Source organism: Nematolebias whitei, chromosome 21 (assembly GCF_014905685.2).
Source record: "Nematolebias whitei isolate Nwh7 chromosome 21, NemWhi1, whole genome shotgun sequence".
NCBI lineage: Eukaryota > Metazoa > Chordata > Actinopteri > Cyprinodontiformes > Rivulidae > Nematolebias > Nematolebias whitei.
Genome location: NC_056518.1, coordinates 22133552 through 22152798, shown reverse-complemented (window position 1 = coordinate 22152798; position 19247 = coordinate 22133552). Strand labels below are relative to the sequence as shown.

At 40.2% G+C, this 19247-nt stretch overlaps 3 protein-coding genes and 1 non-coding gene across 4 annotated transcripts in view; 1 reads left to right on the top strand and 3 right to left on the bottom strand.

Annotated features, from left to right (window-relative positions):
• Positions 1-4684, top strand: part of trappc12 (trafficking protein particle complex subunit 12) — a 31495-nt gene extending 26811 nt beyond the window's left edge. The window contains exons 10-12 of the mRNA XM_037695178.1: positions 1418-1521; positions 3483-3570; positions 3719-4684. Coding sequence (XP_037551106.1) covers positions 1418-1521; positions 3483-3570; positions 3719-3961 — 435 coding nt within the window. The 3' untranslated portion in view covers positions 3962-4684. The remainder of the gene's footprint in view (positions 1-1417; positions 1522-3482; positions 3571-3718) is intronic.
• A 1628-nt stretch (positions 4685-6312) lies between these two features.
• On the bottom strand, positions 6313-9090 carry adi1 (acireductone dioxygenase 1). The gene is made up of 4 exons (XM_037695179.1): positions 8856-9090; positions 8598-8717; positions 6878-7057; positions 6313-6509 (listed from the first exon to the last, which is right to left on the bottom strand). The coding sequence occupies exons 1-4, from the start codon at positions 8976-8978 to the stop codon at positions 6393-6395; spliced, it is 540 nt and encodes a 179-aa protein (XP_037551107.1). The 5' UTR covers positions 8979-9090; the 3' UTR covers positions 6313-6392.
• A 982-nt stretch (positions 9091-10072) lies between these two features.
• trnas-gcu lies at positions 10073-10154 on the bottom strand. The gene has a single exon. It is a non-coding gene; the product is annotated as a tRNA-Ser (tRNA).
• Positions 10155-11475: 1321 nt separating this feature from the next.
• Positions 11476-14178, bottom strand: marcksl1a (MARCKS-like 1a). Its single transcript, XM_037695154.1, has 2 exons — positions 13851-14178; positions 11476-12861 (listed from the first exon to the last, which is right to left on the bottom strand). The coding sequence occupies exons 1-2, from the start codon at positions 13932-13934 to the stop codon at positions 12322-12324; spliced, it is 624 nt and encodes a 207-aa protein (XP_037551082.1). The 5' UTR covers positions 13935-14178; the 3' UTR covers positions 11476-12321.
• Between the last annotated feature and the right edge of the window lie 5069 nt (positions 14179-19247).

Genomic DNA, 19247 nt, shown 5'->3' with positions numbered 1-19247 from the left:
CTAGCTTTGCATAATGCACATGTAGGTGATTAAATAGAGAGCTACCTGAGGCAAAAGATAAACAAAATGCACTTTTATGCTTCAGTAGAGTAGAAATAAACTCTGCTTTGCTTATGAAAAACTGGTTTTGACAAACATTTTACAACTAAACTAGTTTAAAAAAACAGTCTTTTAAAACTGTATTTAAAAACAGGCTGTTTAGTGTCACTAAGGGAGTTCAGGTTACGTGAAAACACGCTTTTTAGCTAAACTTAGTAGTGTCCATTCTCTGTTAGGTTATCTGAAATAAATCTTATTGTTGGAAGTGGAGGGTAAAAAAAAAACCTGAAGAAAATGTTTTTGTTATAGCAGTTTTAACAATACAGTACTTTTTTTTTCAGTGATTTACAGGAATGCTTAGGATGTTTTGACAGATGCAAACTAAAATAGTTTAGACAAATAAAACTATAAAATATATATATTTGGAATGTTGTTCTGGAAGATTCCACATTTGGCCAAATAATGACTGAGCGTGTCAGGACTGGATAATTAAAGAACAAAAAAACACAATGATGGTTTATGGCTCACAGCTGCAACCAAAACTCAACCATATATCAATTATCAGAATTAAAAAATGAACATTTTACAGTACAAAACATTGTGTATTTCAGCTTCAACAGAATATTATATTGTTAAACGATTCAGGGACTCTGGAAAATCCCATTACGTAAAGCAGAAACCACTTTGTGATTACCTTAGAGCCTTTAGGCAATAACTGCTGCATCCAGAAATATATCCTAAAACTATACACAGGAAGTAAACCATACTTTACCCTAATTTATGAACTATACTCGAAAGAATTACTGGAAAAAATAGTATTTTTTTCCACAATGCTGCTCAGTTCTTGGTTTGGCATTGACTACTGGATTTAAATCTGAGTTCACAGATGTGCTGTCAACTAACCCAAAGGAAAGTAAGAGGAGCTCCTTTGCTTTGGTTCTATTTCCTCTGAATATTTGTTTCCAAGTTTGTACATTTGTCCTGAAGATAAAAGCCCTCACTGATGGTTCCACATCACTAAACATTTATGACTTCATCCATTTCAGTTGCTTCTGCTCTCTGGGAAAACCTGTCACTTTTATTTGTAATAATGACTAAATTATAATCATGAGCGTCTGTCTGTGGTACAGAAGTCACAGATGTGAGAACGCACTAGTTGTTTTTCTATACAGAAGTCTGTCGTCCCAAGAATATATGTAGGAGTGTGTCATTTTTCATTTTATACGCACAAAATAAACATGACTTAAAGATTTTTCGTATAATTGTAAGCAATATAAATGCTTTAATATATTTCTGTGCTGTTCTTTTGTTTGCCCTGTTTTTTTAAGCCCACCCAAGGATCAGCTGTAACTGTGTCACTGCTTTTTTGATTTGACAGATCGGAGACTTGAAAACAGCAGAGAAATACTTCCAAGATGTGGAGAAAGACTGTCAGATGGAAGGAAGTGACTTCAGTCACGCCACATGTGTTTTAATGAACAGGTGCGTCATGACGTGTATTTTACACCTCTATATACGGTTTACTTTATGCTTCTCTGGGACACTTTGTTTTATACTAGGCTTTTAGCAAATCTGCATCACCCATGAAATACAGAGTTACACCTTTACTGCTTGGGCATAAGGCAGTGTTAGACTCTGTTAATGATTAGTACAAAAAAGGCTCAAATCTGGACTTTGGGCCTTTGCAACGTCTCCATTTTTCTCTTTCAGCCATTCTGTTGTAGACTTGCTGCTGTTCTGTTGATCATTGTGGGTGAACATGTACTCATGCCTTCATGTGTAACAAACTGTTGAAATATTTAGAAAATATATCTGGATTCTGGTAAATTAATTAGTCACTAGAACGCAGTCAGTAGATGGTGCTGTCGATTACATTTTACAATAAACAGTTGTGGTTCAAATGGGAACCAAAACTCAGAGGAAGAGCACTAGAGCCTCTTTCAAGGCCGGTCAGCGTGCGGTCAAATGGCCGTGTGCAGCTGGTGAATGTATGGCAAGCAATGTTGCCATATAATTGGATTGTCAGCCGCACGCATCCACTGACGCAATCAAAAGCCCTGCCCACTCATCCATCACATTATTATGGCCCGGACCAAATTCAGGCCGGGCTTCAGCCCACCCAATATTTAAGAAAAATACCACAGTTGAAATGAAAAGACTGAACTATATTATTCTAGAACATGTCCAGTGTATCTATGAGGGGGGAAAAAATGGAGATTCCTTAAGGAATTGTTTTCAACAGTTGTGATTATTTGCTAATGTTAATAATTGCTGGTCGTGTTTATTCTCTAGAAACGGACAAACTTGTGCTCATCAGTCATGTGATCAGTAACAGCTGCTCCCTATTTGGACCCCATTTTCAAACGCCGTTTCCATGTAAACTTTTGTTTATAAATTGATTTTATAAGAAAGTGAACTATTTTGCTTTGGCAGCATTTTAAAAAGGTATTTGCGCAATTTCAAAATGTACATCCAAAAAAATATTTATGGAAACCAGTTAACACGCCTTGTATCTGTGACTTTCCTTCCCTCAATTGATTTTGGTGATATTATTTACATGAACGCTCCTACAAGAACCCTGCAGATGTTGGATGCTGTCTATCATGGTGCACTAAGATTCATAACTGGCTGTGATTATCGTACCCACCACTGCACTCTGTATTCACTGGTTAACTGGACATCATTAACTTCACGCAGACTCTCTCACTGGTACATTTTCATCTTTAAATCACTTCTTGGTCTGCTGCCTTCATACATCTCCTCCTACATGTCTCTGCGTGAGTGCAGCTACGGCGTGCGCTCTCAGGACATTATTACCTGCAGTGTTCCCTCAGTGAGGACTGAACTAGGCAAAAGGGCCTTCTCCTTCTCCGCTCCTGTTTCCTGGAATATCTTACAAAAAGATTTGAAGCTCTCGACCTTGACCTCTCTAAGTGGCTTTAAGAAGCTGTTGGACTCCTGGCAGGGACCAATGCAGACATGTTCCTGTTTTTAGTTTTCTACATTTGTCTTGGAATCTAGCTGTTTTTTGTTTTGTTACCTTTTTCCTTTTAGCTATCCTATTTGTTAAAAAAAAAAAAAAAAAAACTGTAGTATGAGTTTTTATAACTGCTTATTGTTGTTGCTGTTGTCCATTGTTGTCATCTTTCTTTGTTGAAATCAGGTCTCTCTTGTAAATGAGTCCTCGAGGCTCAATGGGATTTACCTGTATAAATAAAGGTTGATTGAGAACTTGGGTCTTTTTTTTTTATGTCAAGTCTCAAATACCAAGGAACATGGTTTCCTAAGGTGACATATTTAAAATGTTTACTCAGTGGTTTTTATTTTGTGATTGATTAGTAAAGATCTTGTATGCATGAACCACACACAGCAGATGATTGATCCTCATGGTTTTACCTACTAGTATGATTTTGATACTATAGAAATGTTTTTTATTTTTATAGGGCGTTTGTCTACCTCAGTCAGAACAACTACGCTGACGCGCACTCATCCTTCCTAGAAGTGTTAAAGATTGACCCCAAAAACCCTGTTGTAAGTATTCCCACTTCTTTTAAACTCTCACACATTAGAAGTTCTGCAGGTGAGAAGCTGAAACGCTCAAAACGATTGAATAGTTCAGTAAATTTACACAGAACAGTTTGAAATATTTCTGATTTGTTTGAACGTGGTTTGCTTCCAGGCCAACAACAACGCAGCTGTGTGCCTCCTCTACCTGGGCCGGCTGAAGGAGTCGCTGGGCCAGCTGGAGGGCCTGGTGCAGCAGGACCCCGCCCTCTACCTGCACGAAAGCGTCCTGTTCAATCTGACCACCATGTATGAGCTGGAGTCGTCTCGCAGCACGCAGAAGAAGCAGGCGCTGCTGGACGCTGTGGCCTGCCGAGAAGGCGACAGCTTCAACACACAGTGCCTCAAACTGGTATGAGGGGACAACTGGAGAAAGAAGTGCATCGTACTGCTCTCCTGACAGACTCCTGTCTCCAGGGAGACGTTTCCCAGTTTAGATGATTGTGATCTATGTTCAGTGTACTGGAGAGATTGGGAATTCAAGCACAGTACACATTTCTCCTCTTGTAAACTGGATCGTGGTTCAGTCTTCACCCATTTACAGGATCAAAAACTGCTCCAACAGACATCCCGTATGTGCAAAGATTGATGTAAATTTAATTTTAAGAGAATAGTTTGTGGCAGAATGTGCTTTTTTTTTTGCTCTTCTGCTTGTGCTGAATATGAAGCTACACCAGTGCAGAGTAGATGCAGAAGAAAAAGTCAACTTGGCTGACTCTGACTGAAACTAAAACGGACTCGGCAATTAAAACATGACCCCCACTTTTTATGGAAACAGCAGTTTTCCAGGATTATGAACACAGTTATGTCTTGACCTCAAGTTGCTGCCAAGCAACAAGTGAAATGGGAGACAGGGTTAGGATCATGTGCTGGACAGAGGTTACTGTTAATCTGACGGCTTGTTTTCTGAGATCAAGATGGCTGCATGTTTGTGTCTTTATACCAGTTTCTCTTCAACACAAGTCTACCAACAGATTAAATATATAAATAAAATAAAGCTTGGCTCAGTTTTAAGTTATTTTCATGTCTTTTTCTAGCTGTAGTTTTTCCAAAGGCGCCTGTTGAGTGCTCCTAAGAGTTTGTGATCCGTTTTGCAGGATTGTTTTGAAATTTGACAGATTTGCTGCTAATATACATATTTTCAGTTCTAAGTGTTAATAAAGCGGTTGCATGGGTCTTTCTTCCAGTCATGCAGAGGTCAACCAGCATCCTAACACTGAGTTGTAGCTTCATGTTTAGCTCAAAGCCCCCCATAAGAACTCCAATAATTACACATCCTAAATATTCTTTTAAATTTTTAGCTGAATATTAAACACTACTTCACATTCTAAGTTGCTCAGTTGGAAAGCGTAACATTGCACTACAGGAGTTGTGGTTCATTATGTGACTTTGCCTGGTCGTTATTATCCTGAGCTTTAGTCTAATAAACTTCCACGGAGACTCTTATAGCAGCTCCCTCTGCTGTAAAACTGGATTACCACTTGATTTCATCACTCCTGAAGTGAAAATAAACAAGCCCCTCAGATTGCATCGGTTTCTGTCCACTAATCAAAAAAAATGTAAAATATTACCAATCCAAAGCTGTACATATCTGAGGCACTTTTTCCTGATTTATTGATTCTGATTTTCTTCTTTGTTTACAAATTCTGTGAATCATTTGTATGTATAAAGAAATGTTCCTATTCTAAATAAATCTGATCTTTTAAATAAGCATTTTAACCAAATGAATAAAAAGACTAAATGGCAGCAGCTTTATTTTTTTGTACAACTGTATAAACTCTTGAAAAAGACATGTCAAAACATTTATTCATTTCTATAAATTAGAATCAAGATTTTTTTATGGTTTTACTAAAGGCACTTGTCAAAGATGCAGTTTCTATTTCAGTAAAAGTACACGAGGTGCATTATTAAAAGATGACCGTTTGTAAAGAATAACACTTTGGGTGACACGGTAAGCAGAATTTCATCCTTATGAATTTTGATGTTTAGCTCTGATGCAGAATTAGAAATGATGTAACGTTCATATTCAAAAGCAAGAAACGCTTTCATCTGAAAAGATGTTTAGTGTTCGTTAAACTTTGCAAACCGAACTGTCACATCTCGCCATCTTTGCTAAGTACGCTCAACAAGGCAGATTAAAAAAAAAACTGTTCAGCAGATAATTAAAACTTCAAGTAATGCATTCCTGGTCAAACAAAAACTAAATGGATGATGAAGTAGCAGCAGATGAGGAAAAAAAAACAGCACTGGAGCAAAACGGCACTGAACTAGGTTTTCTATCCATCATCTTTAACCGCTTCTTCCTTTTAGGGTCACAGGGGTCACTGGTGCAAATATCCAGCAGTCACTGTGCGAGAGACGGGGGGACCCTGGGCAGGAAAACTACCTTGAGTTTACAAATAAAAACTGTACTACTGTACAGAAAGTTGCACTAGTAAAACATCAGTTCAAATGTTTAAGACCTGACCAGTGACATCTCAAGTCTAATGAGCTTATTTTTGGGGTAAACATATTTTTGAACTACCTTTTCTTGTGCGTTAATTCAATTCAGTTTATTTATAAAGCACCAAATCACAACAGTAGTTGTCTCACAACATTCATACATACAAAAGCTACTTGATGAATCTTTACTTGGTAGCAGTCTCCTATATATTAGTAACATCTGCCATTTCCTCTGTCAGTTTTTATAAATTGAAAACTTTACTTGTAAACCTGATTTTTTTTTTTTAATTCACATTATTAGTGTGTCTGTTTTTAGTGTGTGCAGCAATTGAAGGGTTTTCTTCATCTCAGGAACGCTGCAGTGAAGCCACGTATTTCTGACGGACTTCGAAGTCGTTTGCTGGTCGGTTGTAGGCTTTCCACACTGGCTCTCCCACAAACAGTCGCATGGCTTTGGTGTAGTCCTGAGGAGGGGGAAGCACTCGGATCAGATCAACTGACAAACACCAGAATAAACAACAACCTGCTAGCTTCGTTCATAAATCACGATGCCGGTGAAAAATCTGACTTAAACGCAGGTACTTCAAATATTTAATGAACAAATTCCAAAGTCTTAATGCAGACAGAAGTTACAAGGTTAATAAGCTGTGCCTCATATCACAAGGTGGACCTTTTTCATCGGTTACATCACCATGGTAACTGATGTTGAACATGTGACCTACATCACAGGAGGTCACGTTAGAAATCCAGATTAAATCAGTTGTAAATCCTGTGAGCACAAACAAAGACTGGTTGTGTTGAACTTGCTTCAAACTTCACCCCTCAGCTGTACCGTTTCATCCAGAGTGAAGCGGTGGTAGATGCCAGCCGGCAGAGTGATCAGGTCTCCCTTTTTCATGGCGATTCGGATCCATCGGTCCTCCTTGTCCCGGACATCGAAGTAGGCCTGGCCATCTAGGATGTAGCGAATCTCATCATCCAAGTGTAAATGCTCCTCAAAAAACATCTTCAGCTGAAAAAAAGCAAAATAACTTGGGACTGTTAAGTGTCAACAGATTGTAAAATAGCTACACTCAGTGTAGAATAAACAGTTTGGTAACAAGAAAGGACACATTTGTTCATTTAATGTATCTGAATATACTGTATAGATCAGGGGTGCCCAAACATTTTCCCTGAGAGGGCCAAATTTAAAATCTATCAAAGGACTCGGGCCAAATGCAATAATATAATGCATGAAATGCAAATGCATCTTTAAGTAAAGTCCATTTATTTATTATACAGTTATTTAACCTCCCATTCTGTATAAATAACATTACACAACTCAAAATATAACAAATATGCAAGTTGTATATAAGAAATTAAAACAAATATTGAAATTTTGGCATTTCAGTATAATAATATGTAGTGCAAAATGTCAAAACCTGCATGTCCAACAGCAACACAACTTAACAGCAACAATAATCTGACCATAAATAAACAGTCTCATATATACGGTAGTCAATGGGCTGACTTTTCCATCTAACATTAAAGTCAATGGAACGACTGAAATTGCATTGATTCTTCAAAGGAAATTTTAATATAGTAACGAGGACTGCTTGGTGGGCCAACCCAAATGGCTTGGCATGTCAACTTTGGCCCGAATTTTTGTTGGCTTATCTAAAGTTCGGAAGGAATGAACGGAAAAAACTGCTCTGACAGATGAAAACTGCTTAGCGTCTCGAATTTTGGCCCACTCTTCTTTACAATGTTGTTTCAGTTAATTAAGGTTTGCAAAGATTTGTTTATGCTCAGCTCTAACAAGATCCCACTACAGATTCTCAATCAGGTCACGGTCTGCAGGTTGACTGGACCAGTGCAAAAACCTAGGTTATTTTCTTGTTTTAGTCATTTTGCTACAAAGAGTTTCGAGCATCCATCCATTATCTTTTACCCGCTTCTTCCATTTTGGGTCACGGGGGTCGCTGGTGCCCATGTCCAGCAATCACTGTTCGAGGGGCGGGGTGCACCCTGGACAGGTCGCAAGTCCATCACAGGGACACATGGAGACAAACACCTAGGGGCAATTTAAAGTTACCAATCAGCCTAACATGCATGGTTTTTTCTGTGGGAGGAAACCGGAGTACCCAGAGGAAACCCACGCATGCACAGAGAGAACATGCAAACTCCACCCCGAAAGGCCCGTGGACCGGGATTTGAACTGGCAACCTTCTCGCTGAGAGGCAACAGCTCTACCAGTTGCGCCACAGTGTTTCGTGCATCCACTTCTATTAAATATTCAGTTAAGTTTATTTATATAGCGCCAAGTCACAACAGAAGTCATCTCAGGACATTGAACTGAAACATTCATATATAAAATAGTAATTTACCACCAATTATCTGAGGAGCAGACTGCTTTGAATTTAACTCCATTACAGAACTCTCATCTTGAGCGTGAAGGCAACAGTGGAAAGGATAAACTCCCCCATGAGGAAGAAACCTTTAGCAGAACCAGGCTCAGGCTTACTTATATTATCACTAAAAATGTCTTCAGCAGTGTGGAGCACACTGGTTACCTTATCCTCATAGTTGGGTAGAGTGTCCTTGTGAATTGTAATAATGTCCATGTAGGAGTAACCTTGTTCTTTGCGGATCCTCTCCAGTTCTAGGTCTGTTTCATAAATATCAGCATTCAGCTGCAGAAAAATGGGAAGTAAACGCATCTTTATTAAATTGCATCATCACTGTTTCGTTTGAGAGCCACTCGCTACATAATGCATGATTAAAACTAGTCTAAAACATTACTGATCATGTTTACTGAAGTTGTGATTTACCTTCCAGTAGAAAACTCTTAGCTTCTTCAACTCGTTTAGGGAAACGGGCTGGTTTGGATTCATCCTGTGTGGCTTCCTTTGGTCCTCGTCAGAACTGTCCATGTACCAGGCTTCTAAACCCATCTTAAACACTACGAACACTTTCTGAGCTCTGAAAAATAAAAAAAAACCTCGAAGAAAACTCTGAAAAGTTCGTGATATGGAGAAATTCGTTCTGCTATATGCTAAGCTAAATTACTACAATTTCACTTCCTGTTGTAGAGCCAATCACAGCACATCGCCACGCCTCCTCCACTGTGGTGCGTTTAAATGTCACTGGAAAGTTAACAATTGTTTCTTTTTATCTACAACAAAAATCTAATGAAAATCTATACAATTAGAAGTACACACGGAACAATAATGACAAAATCAATAACTTAAAGTAAATTGATTAGTTTTAAAAATGTATTTTGCCAAGGTTTTATTTACACATGTACATGCAGGAATGAAAGACTAGTTAGCATGCAAGAAGGTGCATAGTAAATAAAACCAGTTGTGCAGAAATGTAAAAACACTACCCTCTACTGGTTAATAGTAGGAATTACAACTACAAGACGAGGGGAAAATATGTACGGTATTCTTCATTTACGTGCCGGTACATATTTGTATTCTTAAAAAAAAAAAATACATAGCAAACATTTTATCTAAACTATTTAAATCTTAATGACTATTTTGTTCCCTTTTGTTAAGTTTTTTTTTTTTTTTTTCTGTTCATACCGATTATGAAAACATTTTCTGTTAGATTTAAAGTTATCCAATAGTTCAGTTTACTATTGGAGAGTTTGGTTAATGGGTTTTCATTCACGACGAGTTGAATACTTGAAAAAAGTTTCCCAAAATATTGTAAAAATTGGCTGTATTTTGTTCAAACTAATTTACAAAAGACGTTGTTTACTAAAAACACAGTCATTGATACGATATTGATACAAATATAAACAAATAGCAACCTTTAGATGCATTAGCTTCGCACAGTAGTAAAAGGAAGAGATCCAAGTGCTTAAATCCTGTGTAGTAAATAGTTTTGATTAAAACTAAACAAGTTTTTCTAACAATTTTATTGCTTTCACTCTTTGGATTTTAAGGCCAAAAAAACGCTAACTTTTATTCGAAATTGAAGAACCCATAGGCAGATTTTAGAATATCATGAAAAAAAGAACTGTTCAAAAAATATAATTTTCCGACGAGGATGGGATTCGAACCCACGCGTGCAGAGCACAATGGATTAGCAGTCCATCGCCTTAACCACTCGGCCACCTCGTCAGATGACGTAGCGTGATATGTGCTTATTAATAAAATTCTCAAATCAAGAGTATGGTATGTTTATCATTACTCAAGATATTTTTATATGAATTTCACTTTAAACTCATTGTCAGGCTGCCTGTGACTGTACAAACTTTAAGGTTCTTTATTGTCATTCGCATCACATGTTGTTGAGGTGGAACAAAAGTTGTGTACTCAAGGTCTGTTACACCCAAAAATAGCAATACTGTAATGTAAACTATGAAAAAGAACTAGTATACAAGGATCTAAGCTATAGGCTAAACAATAATAAAATATAATATGGTGTATTAAACAGCAGCCTGAACATGAGTCTGTTGTGAGCAGATGGAAATGCATACAACAGCAAAAGTAAAAAATCAGCAGCATGGATTAAGTGGCACACAGCCTCAGGGTATAAGCTGTTCCTCAGTCTAGTGGTTCTGCACTTAATGCTCTGCAACCTCCTGTCTGAGGGGAGCGAGGCAAAAAGTGTGTGTGCTGGGTGTGCGGGGTCCTTCATGATGCAGGTGGCCCTCTTGTAGATGTCCACAAGTCTTCTGTGCAGCCTTCAGCACCCTGCAGAGCATTTCTCTCCAGCTGTGCAGCCCCCATGCTACACACGATGTGGAGCACAGGATGCTCTCCACTGCACACCTGTAGGTCAGTCCAGCTCGCCTCAGCCGCCTAAGGAAGTAGTCGCTGATGTGCTTTGATCAGAATGGTAGTATTGTAGCCCACCCTCAGTAGTGTGCTTGCTCTTTCTGAAATCCACAATCTCTTTCGTCTTCTTCACATTGATGTGGAATATCTCTCACACTGAAACATAAAGTTCTCAAGTTTTTAATTGCCTGCTATCATAAATAAAATTGGTGGTCATTGAGCTCCTAGGAGTTTTTTAGGTTTTTACTCCGATATCGTTTGCTGTCATTCTGGCTGTGACAACGTAGCACCTAGCAAAATGGCGGCACCAGTTTTAGCGTGTAGAACCAATTTTGTCCACTAGGGGGAGACTAAACAAATCAAACTGCAATGCAGGCCGAATTAATGATTTTGGTCCAAGTGGCATATGAAATGCTATTTTGGAGGTATGTGCAATATCAATAGCTAATAGACACGTGCCACACACTGAGTTAATATTAACAATATAAGGTTGTGGAGTTGATTTGGCCTCAAAGTCACACTATGATGCTAGTTTTCAACTGGAAACGTATTGTGTTAGTATATTACAACCTAAGTGTTCACAATCAAAATGGATTTCGCGTGCTGCAAATATGTGTTATCTAATGACAATCAGTGTCCATGGTAAATAAGAAAGCAGAACTCAGAGGGGATCAAACATTTATTTACCCTTATTAAAAGTTACAATAAAACCATTAACATCTTCAAACGATAGCAAAATAAAGAGAACCAAAAATAATGGCCAAAACATATTTACATTGACAGTTTGCAGATAAAAAGCTCACATTTTGTACACAACCCCAATCCCTGCATTATAAACTCTGAAATGTGAACACTGCAATACTTGAAAAGCTTGAATGTGGTTTTAGCCAGAAAAAGAATCAAAATGCACGAACAAAGACATTGCTCTTATCCAACCTCCCCTCCTTTGATTTTCACTTTTCTATACATGACAAAATACTTGAAATTCGGGGGGGTAAAGCATAGGAATGTTAAATCTAAAAATTCATAAGATCATTTGAAAGATTTATGTGTCCATATAACAGTCATTTCGAGCGAAAGAGATGGTCTGCCCCTTTCTGCAACTGTGAAAAATTTAGATCCCAAAAAGATCAGAAAGAAAATAAAAACATTATAGGTCTGCCACGCTGTTAAAAAAAAAAAGATGCTTTTCCATGAATTGGGAAAATAAGTCGCGCCACGTCCAATCCATCCTTCGCCACACGCCAGTCCCTGTGTGTGTACCATGAGGGGGAGGGGGGGCGACGCAAGCCAACGCTGTCATCATGAGAGGGCCCGGTGAGATTCCGTCTGTCGAACTAATAAAAGGCAGTGAACTGGTGGTGGAATCAGCAAATGTGATATATCCTTTTGTTGTCTTCTTTTGTAGTTTTGTTTATAACTTTGAGAACGTGGCACATGTCTCTCATATATATATTTATATACTTTAATCTTGGAAAATTAGTTCAGGTGCCGTTGCCGTGTGCTGTCACTCAGCATTGGTCTCGCCCTCAGAGGCTGCAGGTGTTGTGTCCTCAGCAGGGGCGGCGGCGGCAGCCTCCTCAGCAGGGGCAGGCTCTGTTGGTGGCGCCTCCTCTGCTGCCTTGGTTTCCCCCTCAGCTACAGGAGCAGCAGCAGCTACCGCCTCATCCTCTTTGGCCTCAGCGGCCGGCGTCTCCTCTTTGGTTTCCTTAGCCGCGTGGCCGTTCTCCTCAGGCTTATCCTCAGTTGCAGGGGAGGTGGCTTCCTCCTTGCCCTCTTCGCTTGCCTTCTTGTTCTTCTTTAGTGAGATGCCCTTGAACTTAAAGGAGTTCTTCAGGGAAAACTTCTTCTTCTTCTTGCCTTCTTTGGCAGCCTCGCCCTCCGCTTTGGCTGCCTCGCCCTCAGCAGCAGGAGCCGGCTCGATGGCATCCCCGCCGCTGGCTTCTCCTTCCTTGGCTGGCTCAGCGGTTCCATTTCCATCTGCAGCAGCCACTTCTCCATCAGGCTTGGCTGAAACATCTCCGTTGGTTTTGACATGGCCGTTCTCCTAGAACATAAAAAAATTAAACACAACTCAGTCACGCTGGATCTAAACAAAGACATCTCGTATTTGCATCTTTTGCACAAACAAATAAAAACCTGCAGATAGGATTAACACCATTTGACAAAAATGGAACTGAACAGCTGCCTGCATGACTCGGAGCTGCCACAAGGGGGCAGCAGTGCTTCATAAAAACGCAACTCTGCCAGGCGAGTTGGGAAACAAAGGGATCCCAGAGAAACCTGGTTCCTGCTCTCATCCAAGATCTGCAGCGGACGGAGCAAAGGCTCTTCACATCATTATATATAAAACTGGGTTCATGACGAAAACGCGCCCATAACATTATACAGGAAGAAAGGAGGGACACAAAACTTTATGGACAAGCTCGAAACTCGTCACATATCTAATGCGACCTGTGAATAATAATTAATGTCACACTGTTGCTTTCCAAGAACACCAAGTGGAAAACTAGTAAACATTTTTAAAACACGGACAGACAGCAAGCTTTAGCGGCTTCGACTACAGGAGCTCGGGTGTGAAGTGGCGCCTCTTTGTTCGCACAGTGCGCCTCCAGCAGAGCGCATTTGCATCCTCTGCGCCGCTCGCCTCGCATCCTTTGTTCGACGCGAACCCCCCCGACGCGCCCGATTTCAGCCAACTCATGACAGAAAACCCGTTTCACGCTTCAGGTTCGACAAGAATCTGAGCACTCTGCGGGAAATTTGCGGGTAAATCGTCCCCTTTGGGAGCACCAGACGGAATTAACAAAGAGATGAGACGTGGTGCGCGCTGAGCGGGCACGACGGCTGCACGTCCCACAGCAGTTGTTTTTTTTACATTCAGTTCGGTTTTTGAAATGTTTCTAACAGAGGTTTAAGAGTCAGGAGGGCACAGCGGATCTGCGTCCTGTCCTGGCACCCATGCTGCCAGTGGGCGTTGGGTGCCATGTGGCGCCCCGCTCCCCCCCCCCCCCTCATCAGGCCTCCTTCACCCACCTGGCCGTTGGCTTTGGCAGCAGCAGGGTCGGCGGCGGCTTTCCCCTCCACAGCTACTCCACCCTTGGACAACTGGGCTCCCATTGTATCCTCCTTTAGGCGCTCTGAACAAAAAAAAAAGAAAAAAGGACAAATCGAAAAAGAAAAACCCGGAGGAGTTTTGGAGATTTAAAAATCCAGCCCTGGGATCGGTGTAAGGTCTTCCTCCAAGGAGACGAATAAAAACGAGCGGATCTCCTTCCTTACAAGATGTGGAAACGAGAAGAACCCCCAACTTTCTAAGATGTGAACCCCACAGCGGATGAGCGCAAATTGGAGGATGGCTGGCAGACGGCTGTGAGTATTTCAACCGCGCCTCGAAATCGACCTGAGACTCCTCCCCCTGGGCGGGGCGCGGAGCTCCGACCAATCCGCAAAGAGGGGGCGGAGCCCCTTCAGTTCCTGTCACTGCAACTTTAGTCATCAACTAGTGGTGAGCGATACTGCAAGATATGGTATCGATTCATTATCATGCAAAGGCAAAACCTGTTTTACCAATATCGATCTGATACTTTTAACTTGTAAAGGCAACCTATACTGTTGTATCATCAACATGTTACATCTGAATATGTTTTCATGACTTTTAAATGGTAGATCTTTTGCTTTTCGCTGTTAATTAGTTGATTGATAATAGTTAGGGCCAGTGGTGACGCAGAGGTTAGAGAAGGTGGACCCGTGATGGAAGGTCGCAGGTTGACCGGGTAGAAAAGGTGAAACACCTACCTCCACCCTCATTTGCACCACTCTGGGCCCTTAACCCCCACCACCTGCTCCCAAACAGGTCTCTCTGGAAAATTAGTCCATGTGACTCAATGAGACTATCTGTTTAAAAAGTATATAGTATTTTAATACCCAAAACAGATTTTAGGAAAAGTTTAAGCAACAAAGCAATAGCTGAAAAGCTGAAACTGAGTTGTTTATGCTAAAACAAGCTATGTGCTCTCTAAAAAGAGCGCAACAGAAGCTAAAAGGAGAAGAATTGAAGCTTAAAGAAGCTGAACAATACATAAAAATGATTAAAGAAAGATATCTAAAAAGAACAGAACACTAACTAGAGGCTGAAAATGCTAGCTAAAAGTAGCAAAATATTAGGTAAGAACTATGAAGTAAAATGTTAAATAAAAGCAGCAAAATGATAGATAACAGTAAAATGCCAACTTAAAGTAGAAAAAAGAAGCAAGGAATGGATAAATAAAATAGACTAAAAGTAACCAAATACTTTCACATAAATATTACTGTAAGTAACTGCATTTGCAGTAATTAAATACAAATTAATGTTTATACGTTTAAAATTCTTATACGTTTTTATTTTTGCTCAAAAACTGTTTTCTTCTTTGCCATTTTATTGCACTTCTGCAACAACTTTTCAAAACAAAAGCAACAATTTACAGATAGTTCCTGTGTTTTTCCAGGAAATAAAATCTGTGCATTCATGTGCGGCAGACGGCTGTGGAAAAGTTTTCCAGTCTCCTCTGGATTTTGAGTGATGGGAGCAGCTTTCCAAGAGAGAACCGGTTACATAAAAGCCAGAACTCTGAAGACTTTGAGATGGCACCTGCTTCTTTTGGTCATTTGAAACGTCCCGTCAGGCCTGGAAGAATAAAAAAAAGCAGTGACTCTGCAGTTTTAATTTTTTTGTGAAACAGAAACTGGCTCCCTTTTCTGGAATTAGCGAGGTCATATGCTCAAATCCGACTTACAAGTTGTAGCCAGCTTGTTTATTGCCCACAATTTATTTAAGCTTAAACTTTTTTTGCACATCTGTCTAACCCCATGGCTTTGCCACTCTGGCCTTGTTTGCATCAACTTGACAGTACACACATCTCCCACTGCAAAAACACACACTCACACAAACATGTCACAGCCATGGTATGTGAGGCATGCAAACGCCACCCAGAGAATGAGCTCCAGCCATTCAGTGGGCTGAGCCTCCCATAGTAGAAAATACCCAGAGGGATTTGAAACCTACACCCCCACCTAATCAGCCACCACCCCTCCATACATTTTCCAAAACTGAGAAGCACATGGTAGGTTTTAAAAGCCCCAGTCTTATCTAGTAGTGCGTGTATCTCAGCCACGGTTTGAAATACTTGTCTGATGTGGGGCGCCCAAGTCGGCTCCCGGCTCTGAGGTCTATACATTAGGACTGTCAGATTTCAAAGGAATGCTCTTGGTTTGATCAAAGTAAAACATCCAAGCCCCTGCTGTCCAGATACTGGTAGAGCTGATACTGTAAAACTTTACTTGAATGCTTGAACGATAAATATATTCAAATAGTTGCATATAGCTGGTTGAAAATTGAAGATAGCCAAAGTTGCTGTCTTTCAGATTGGTGGCAATGTGTATAATGGTATTTCTTCCAGTTATTTAACAGTCAACAATGGTGTACCACAAGGCTCAGTCTTAAGACCCACCCTCTTTACAATCTAGGTAATGTAGGTCAGAGCATCCCTGATGCAACCTTACATTTCTATGTTGATGATACAGTTGTTTATTGGCAAACTAAAACAGTTGCTAAGATTTTCCAGCTTTTGCAATCTGCTTTCGACATCATCCAGTCAGATTTGTTCCATCTCAAACTTGCCCTAAACGCCGACAAAACCAAAGGGATGCTTTTCGCAAACAGGAAGTCGGTCCCAGCCGTTCTTCCTCTGATTTCATCATCAAATGGTGTCCTTATTGAGTTTGTCGATTATTATAAATATATGGGTATCTTGGTCGATTTGCATCTCTCTTTTAAGTTTCACGTGGAAAACCTGGTAAAGAAACTGAAAGTTAAACTGTGTTTCTTTTTCAAAAATAGATCCTGTTTAACTCTCAATTCTAGGAAATGCCTTGTAACTGCGACTTTCCTTCCCTCCATTGACTAGTGACACAAGCACCCTGCAGATGTTGGATGCTGTCTATCATGGTGCGCCAAGATTCATAACTGGCTGTAACTACCGTACCCATCACTGCACCCTGGATTTACTGGTTAACTGGGCATCATTAACTTCACGCAGACTCTCCCACTGGTACATTTTCAACTTTAAATCACTTCTCAGTCTGTTGCCTTCATACATCTCCTCCTACATGTCACTGCATGAGTGCAGCTACAGCGTGCGCTCTCAGGACATTATTACCTGCAGTGTTCCCTCAGTTAGGACTGAACTAGGCAAAATGGTCTTCTCCTACTCCGCTCATGTTTTCTGGAATATCTTGCAAAAAGATCTGACGTTCTCGACCTTGACCTCTCCAAGTGGCTTCAAACATCTGTTAAGTTCCTGGCGAGAACCAATGCAGACATGTTCCTGTTTTTAGTTTTCTGCACCACCTTACAATCTAGCTGTTTTTTTCACTACTTTTACTTTTAATTATTTTATTTTCACTTGTTAATTTTTTTTATTTATTTGTATACATCCTTTATGATTGTCTATTGTTGTCGTTGTTGTCCACTATTGTCATCTCTCTTTGTTAAAATCAGGTCTTTCTTGTAAATGAGTCCCCGAGGCTCAATGGGATTAACCTGTATAAATAAAGGTTGAATGAATATGATAAATTTAGTTTTAGTTCAGTGGTATCATAATGATTTTGCCACCTTTTTACTGCAAACCTGACAGTACACGTCTTCACGAGAAATTTTCGCGGAAAGAAGATAAACCTCCCCATACGTCATAACATACTGTATGTCCTAACATTATTAGGTGCTTTTTTACGGACCAGAAAAGAGCAGGTCATGCAGTAAATACAGACAATAAAAAAGGCGTTTAATAACCTTGTAGTACATACAGAGAATAAATAGACACATTGTAAAGATTACAAGTCCAGATTAGTTTGATAAATGATTTAATTAGAGGTTGTTGTGACTCATGTTGAACATAGCGCCTTTACTTTTCGCACTCTTTTTTTGGTCCCCCTCTGAGCCACTCAATGCCCCCGTTTGTGCCGTTGCCCATTTTTCATGCCCTAACACAGGATGAGGTCTCAAAAGCCTCCATTGTCTCTTAAGTCTCAGCAAGCCAACTGATGAGCATCACAAGTAGGAGAGTGGGGAGACGTAAAGAGAGAGAAGAGATGTGAGGGAATCAGAAGCACGTCCTTGTGGTTTCTTTTGATTCAGGGAGGAGCGATTGTTTTGATAGTCACCTTGAACAGATTACTGGTGCACATCGGCGTGATGAATATGTTAATTTACCATGTTTATGTATGCACATTTCCTGTGTGCTTCTTGATGGTACCAACAGCTAATATTGTTGCAAATTTCTTCAAAAGCAGTATAAATAGGATTAAGATTAAAAAATAAAAAATTAAAAAAAACCTAGAGTATGAAACCTTAGCTGTGAAATAAAACAATGTTTTATTGTATCTCCAAATTCATCAAAATCAGCTTTGCTTTGATAAGATGTAAATTAATTTAGTACGTCTGGTCTAGTTTGGTGTAAACATGTTTGCATTGCCAAGCACCCAATTACAGGGAGAATATGGTGCAGAGTCCTCTTCACCGGCATGAATGGGGGGGTGGACTTAAAAGAAAGCTCTTTGTGATGCTAATTAATTCGATCAACTGGCTTATTAACTGCAAAAAGGCCCTCACCAGCAGGCGACCACAAAGCTGCACATGGTAGCCATCTTGGCCTGGGGGGGTGCTTGTGTGGACGAGTCTTTCAGGCAGCAGCGCTCATAGGAAGAGGAGGAGGAGGATGAAGGGATGCTAAAAGGGATGTCCAGCACTTGCATGTTTTGACTCGCCTCATTGACAAAGCAGGTCGTTCGTATCACAGGGGAGCTCGGAGACACGACCTTCTGAAAATGGAGGCGCAACAACAATAATCATCTCTCTCGCGTGCACTCACTTCTTACTACATCCCTCCTCAGGTGGCAGACATGTCGCGACAACTCCCCCGCCCAACACTTCTGCGAGGATGCAGAGATGTTACAGAGCATACCAGTTACCATAGCAACTGCTGCTTTTCTTGACGTCTCTAAAGCTGGTGTCATGGAGAAATGCTTTGTTTTCATGAAAATTTTAAAATAAAGAAGAGGAGAATATAATTCCAGCATTGTTTTTGTTTCTCATCTTTGTCTTATGTATTTGAGATGGCTAATCTATGCAGTCAAGATGGCCAACCAGTTCGACCTGTTGCCTTCCACCCTGTCATATTCTATTTTTGTTGCTGTTGTCAGAAAAAAAGAGTTTTATTTCTGTCTTGGGTGCTTATCCTTCCTGTTTATTGTTGATATCAGAGCAAGCAAGGTCTCATTTTTACCTGTTTTTGTGACATGCAAGCCGAGTAGGAAGGCAGTGAGAGCTAAAACAAGTGGTGAGACGAGTGTTAGGAGTTAGAAAACGTGAGTAAAGCAGAGGTGTTGGAAAGAGTT

What these genes read in the sequence shown, in the direction of transcription:
- adi1 (XM_037695179.1), bottom strand. Translation starts at nt 8,978, where the DNA reads ATGGGTTTAGAAGCCTGGTACATGGACAGTTCTGACGAGGACCAAAGG. An exon ending in TAAGAGTTTTCTACTGGAAG is followed by an intron (nt 8,718 to 8,855) that starts GTAAATCACAAC and finishes ATTTTTCTGCAG; the next exon opens with CTGAATGCTGATATTTATGA. An exon ending in TACCCAACTATGAGGATAAG is followed by an intron (nt 7,058 to 8,597) that starts GTAACCAGTGTG and finishes GCTTTTTTTCAG; the next exon opens with CTGAAGATGTTTTTTGAGGA.
- marcksl1a (XM_037695154.1), bottom strand. Translation starts at nt 13,934, where the DNA reads ATGGGAGCCCAGTTGTCCAAGGGTGGAGTAGCTGTGGAGGGGAAAGCC. An exon ending in CTGCCAAAGCCAACGGCCAG is followed by an intron (nt 12,862 to 13,850) that starts GTGGGTGAAGGA and finishes TTTATGTTCTAG; the next exon opens with GAGAACGGCCATGTCAAAAC.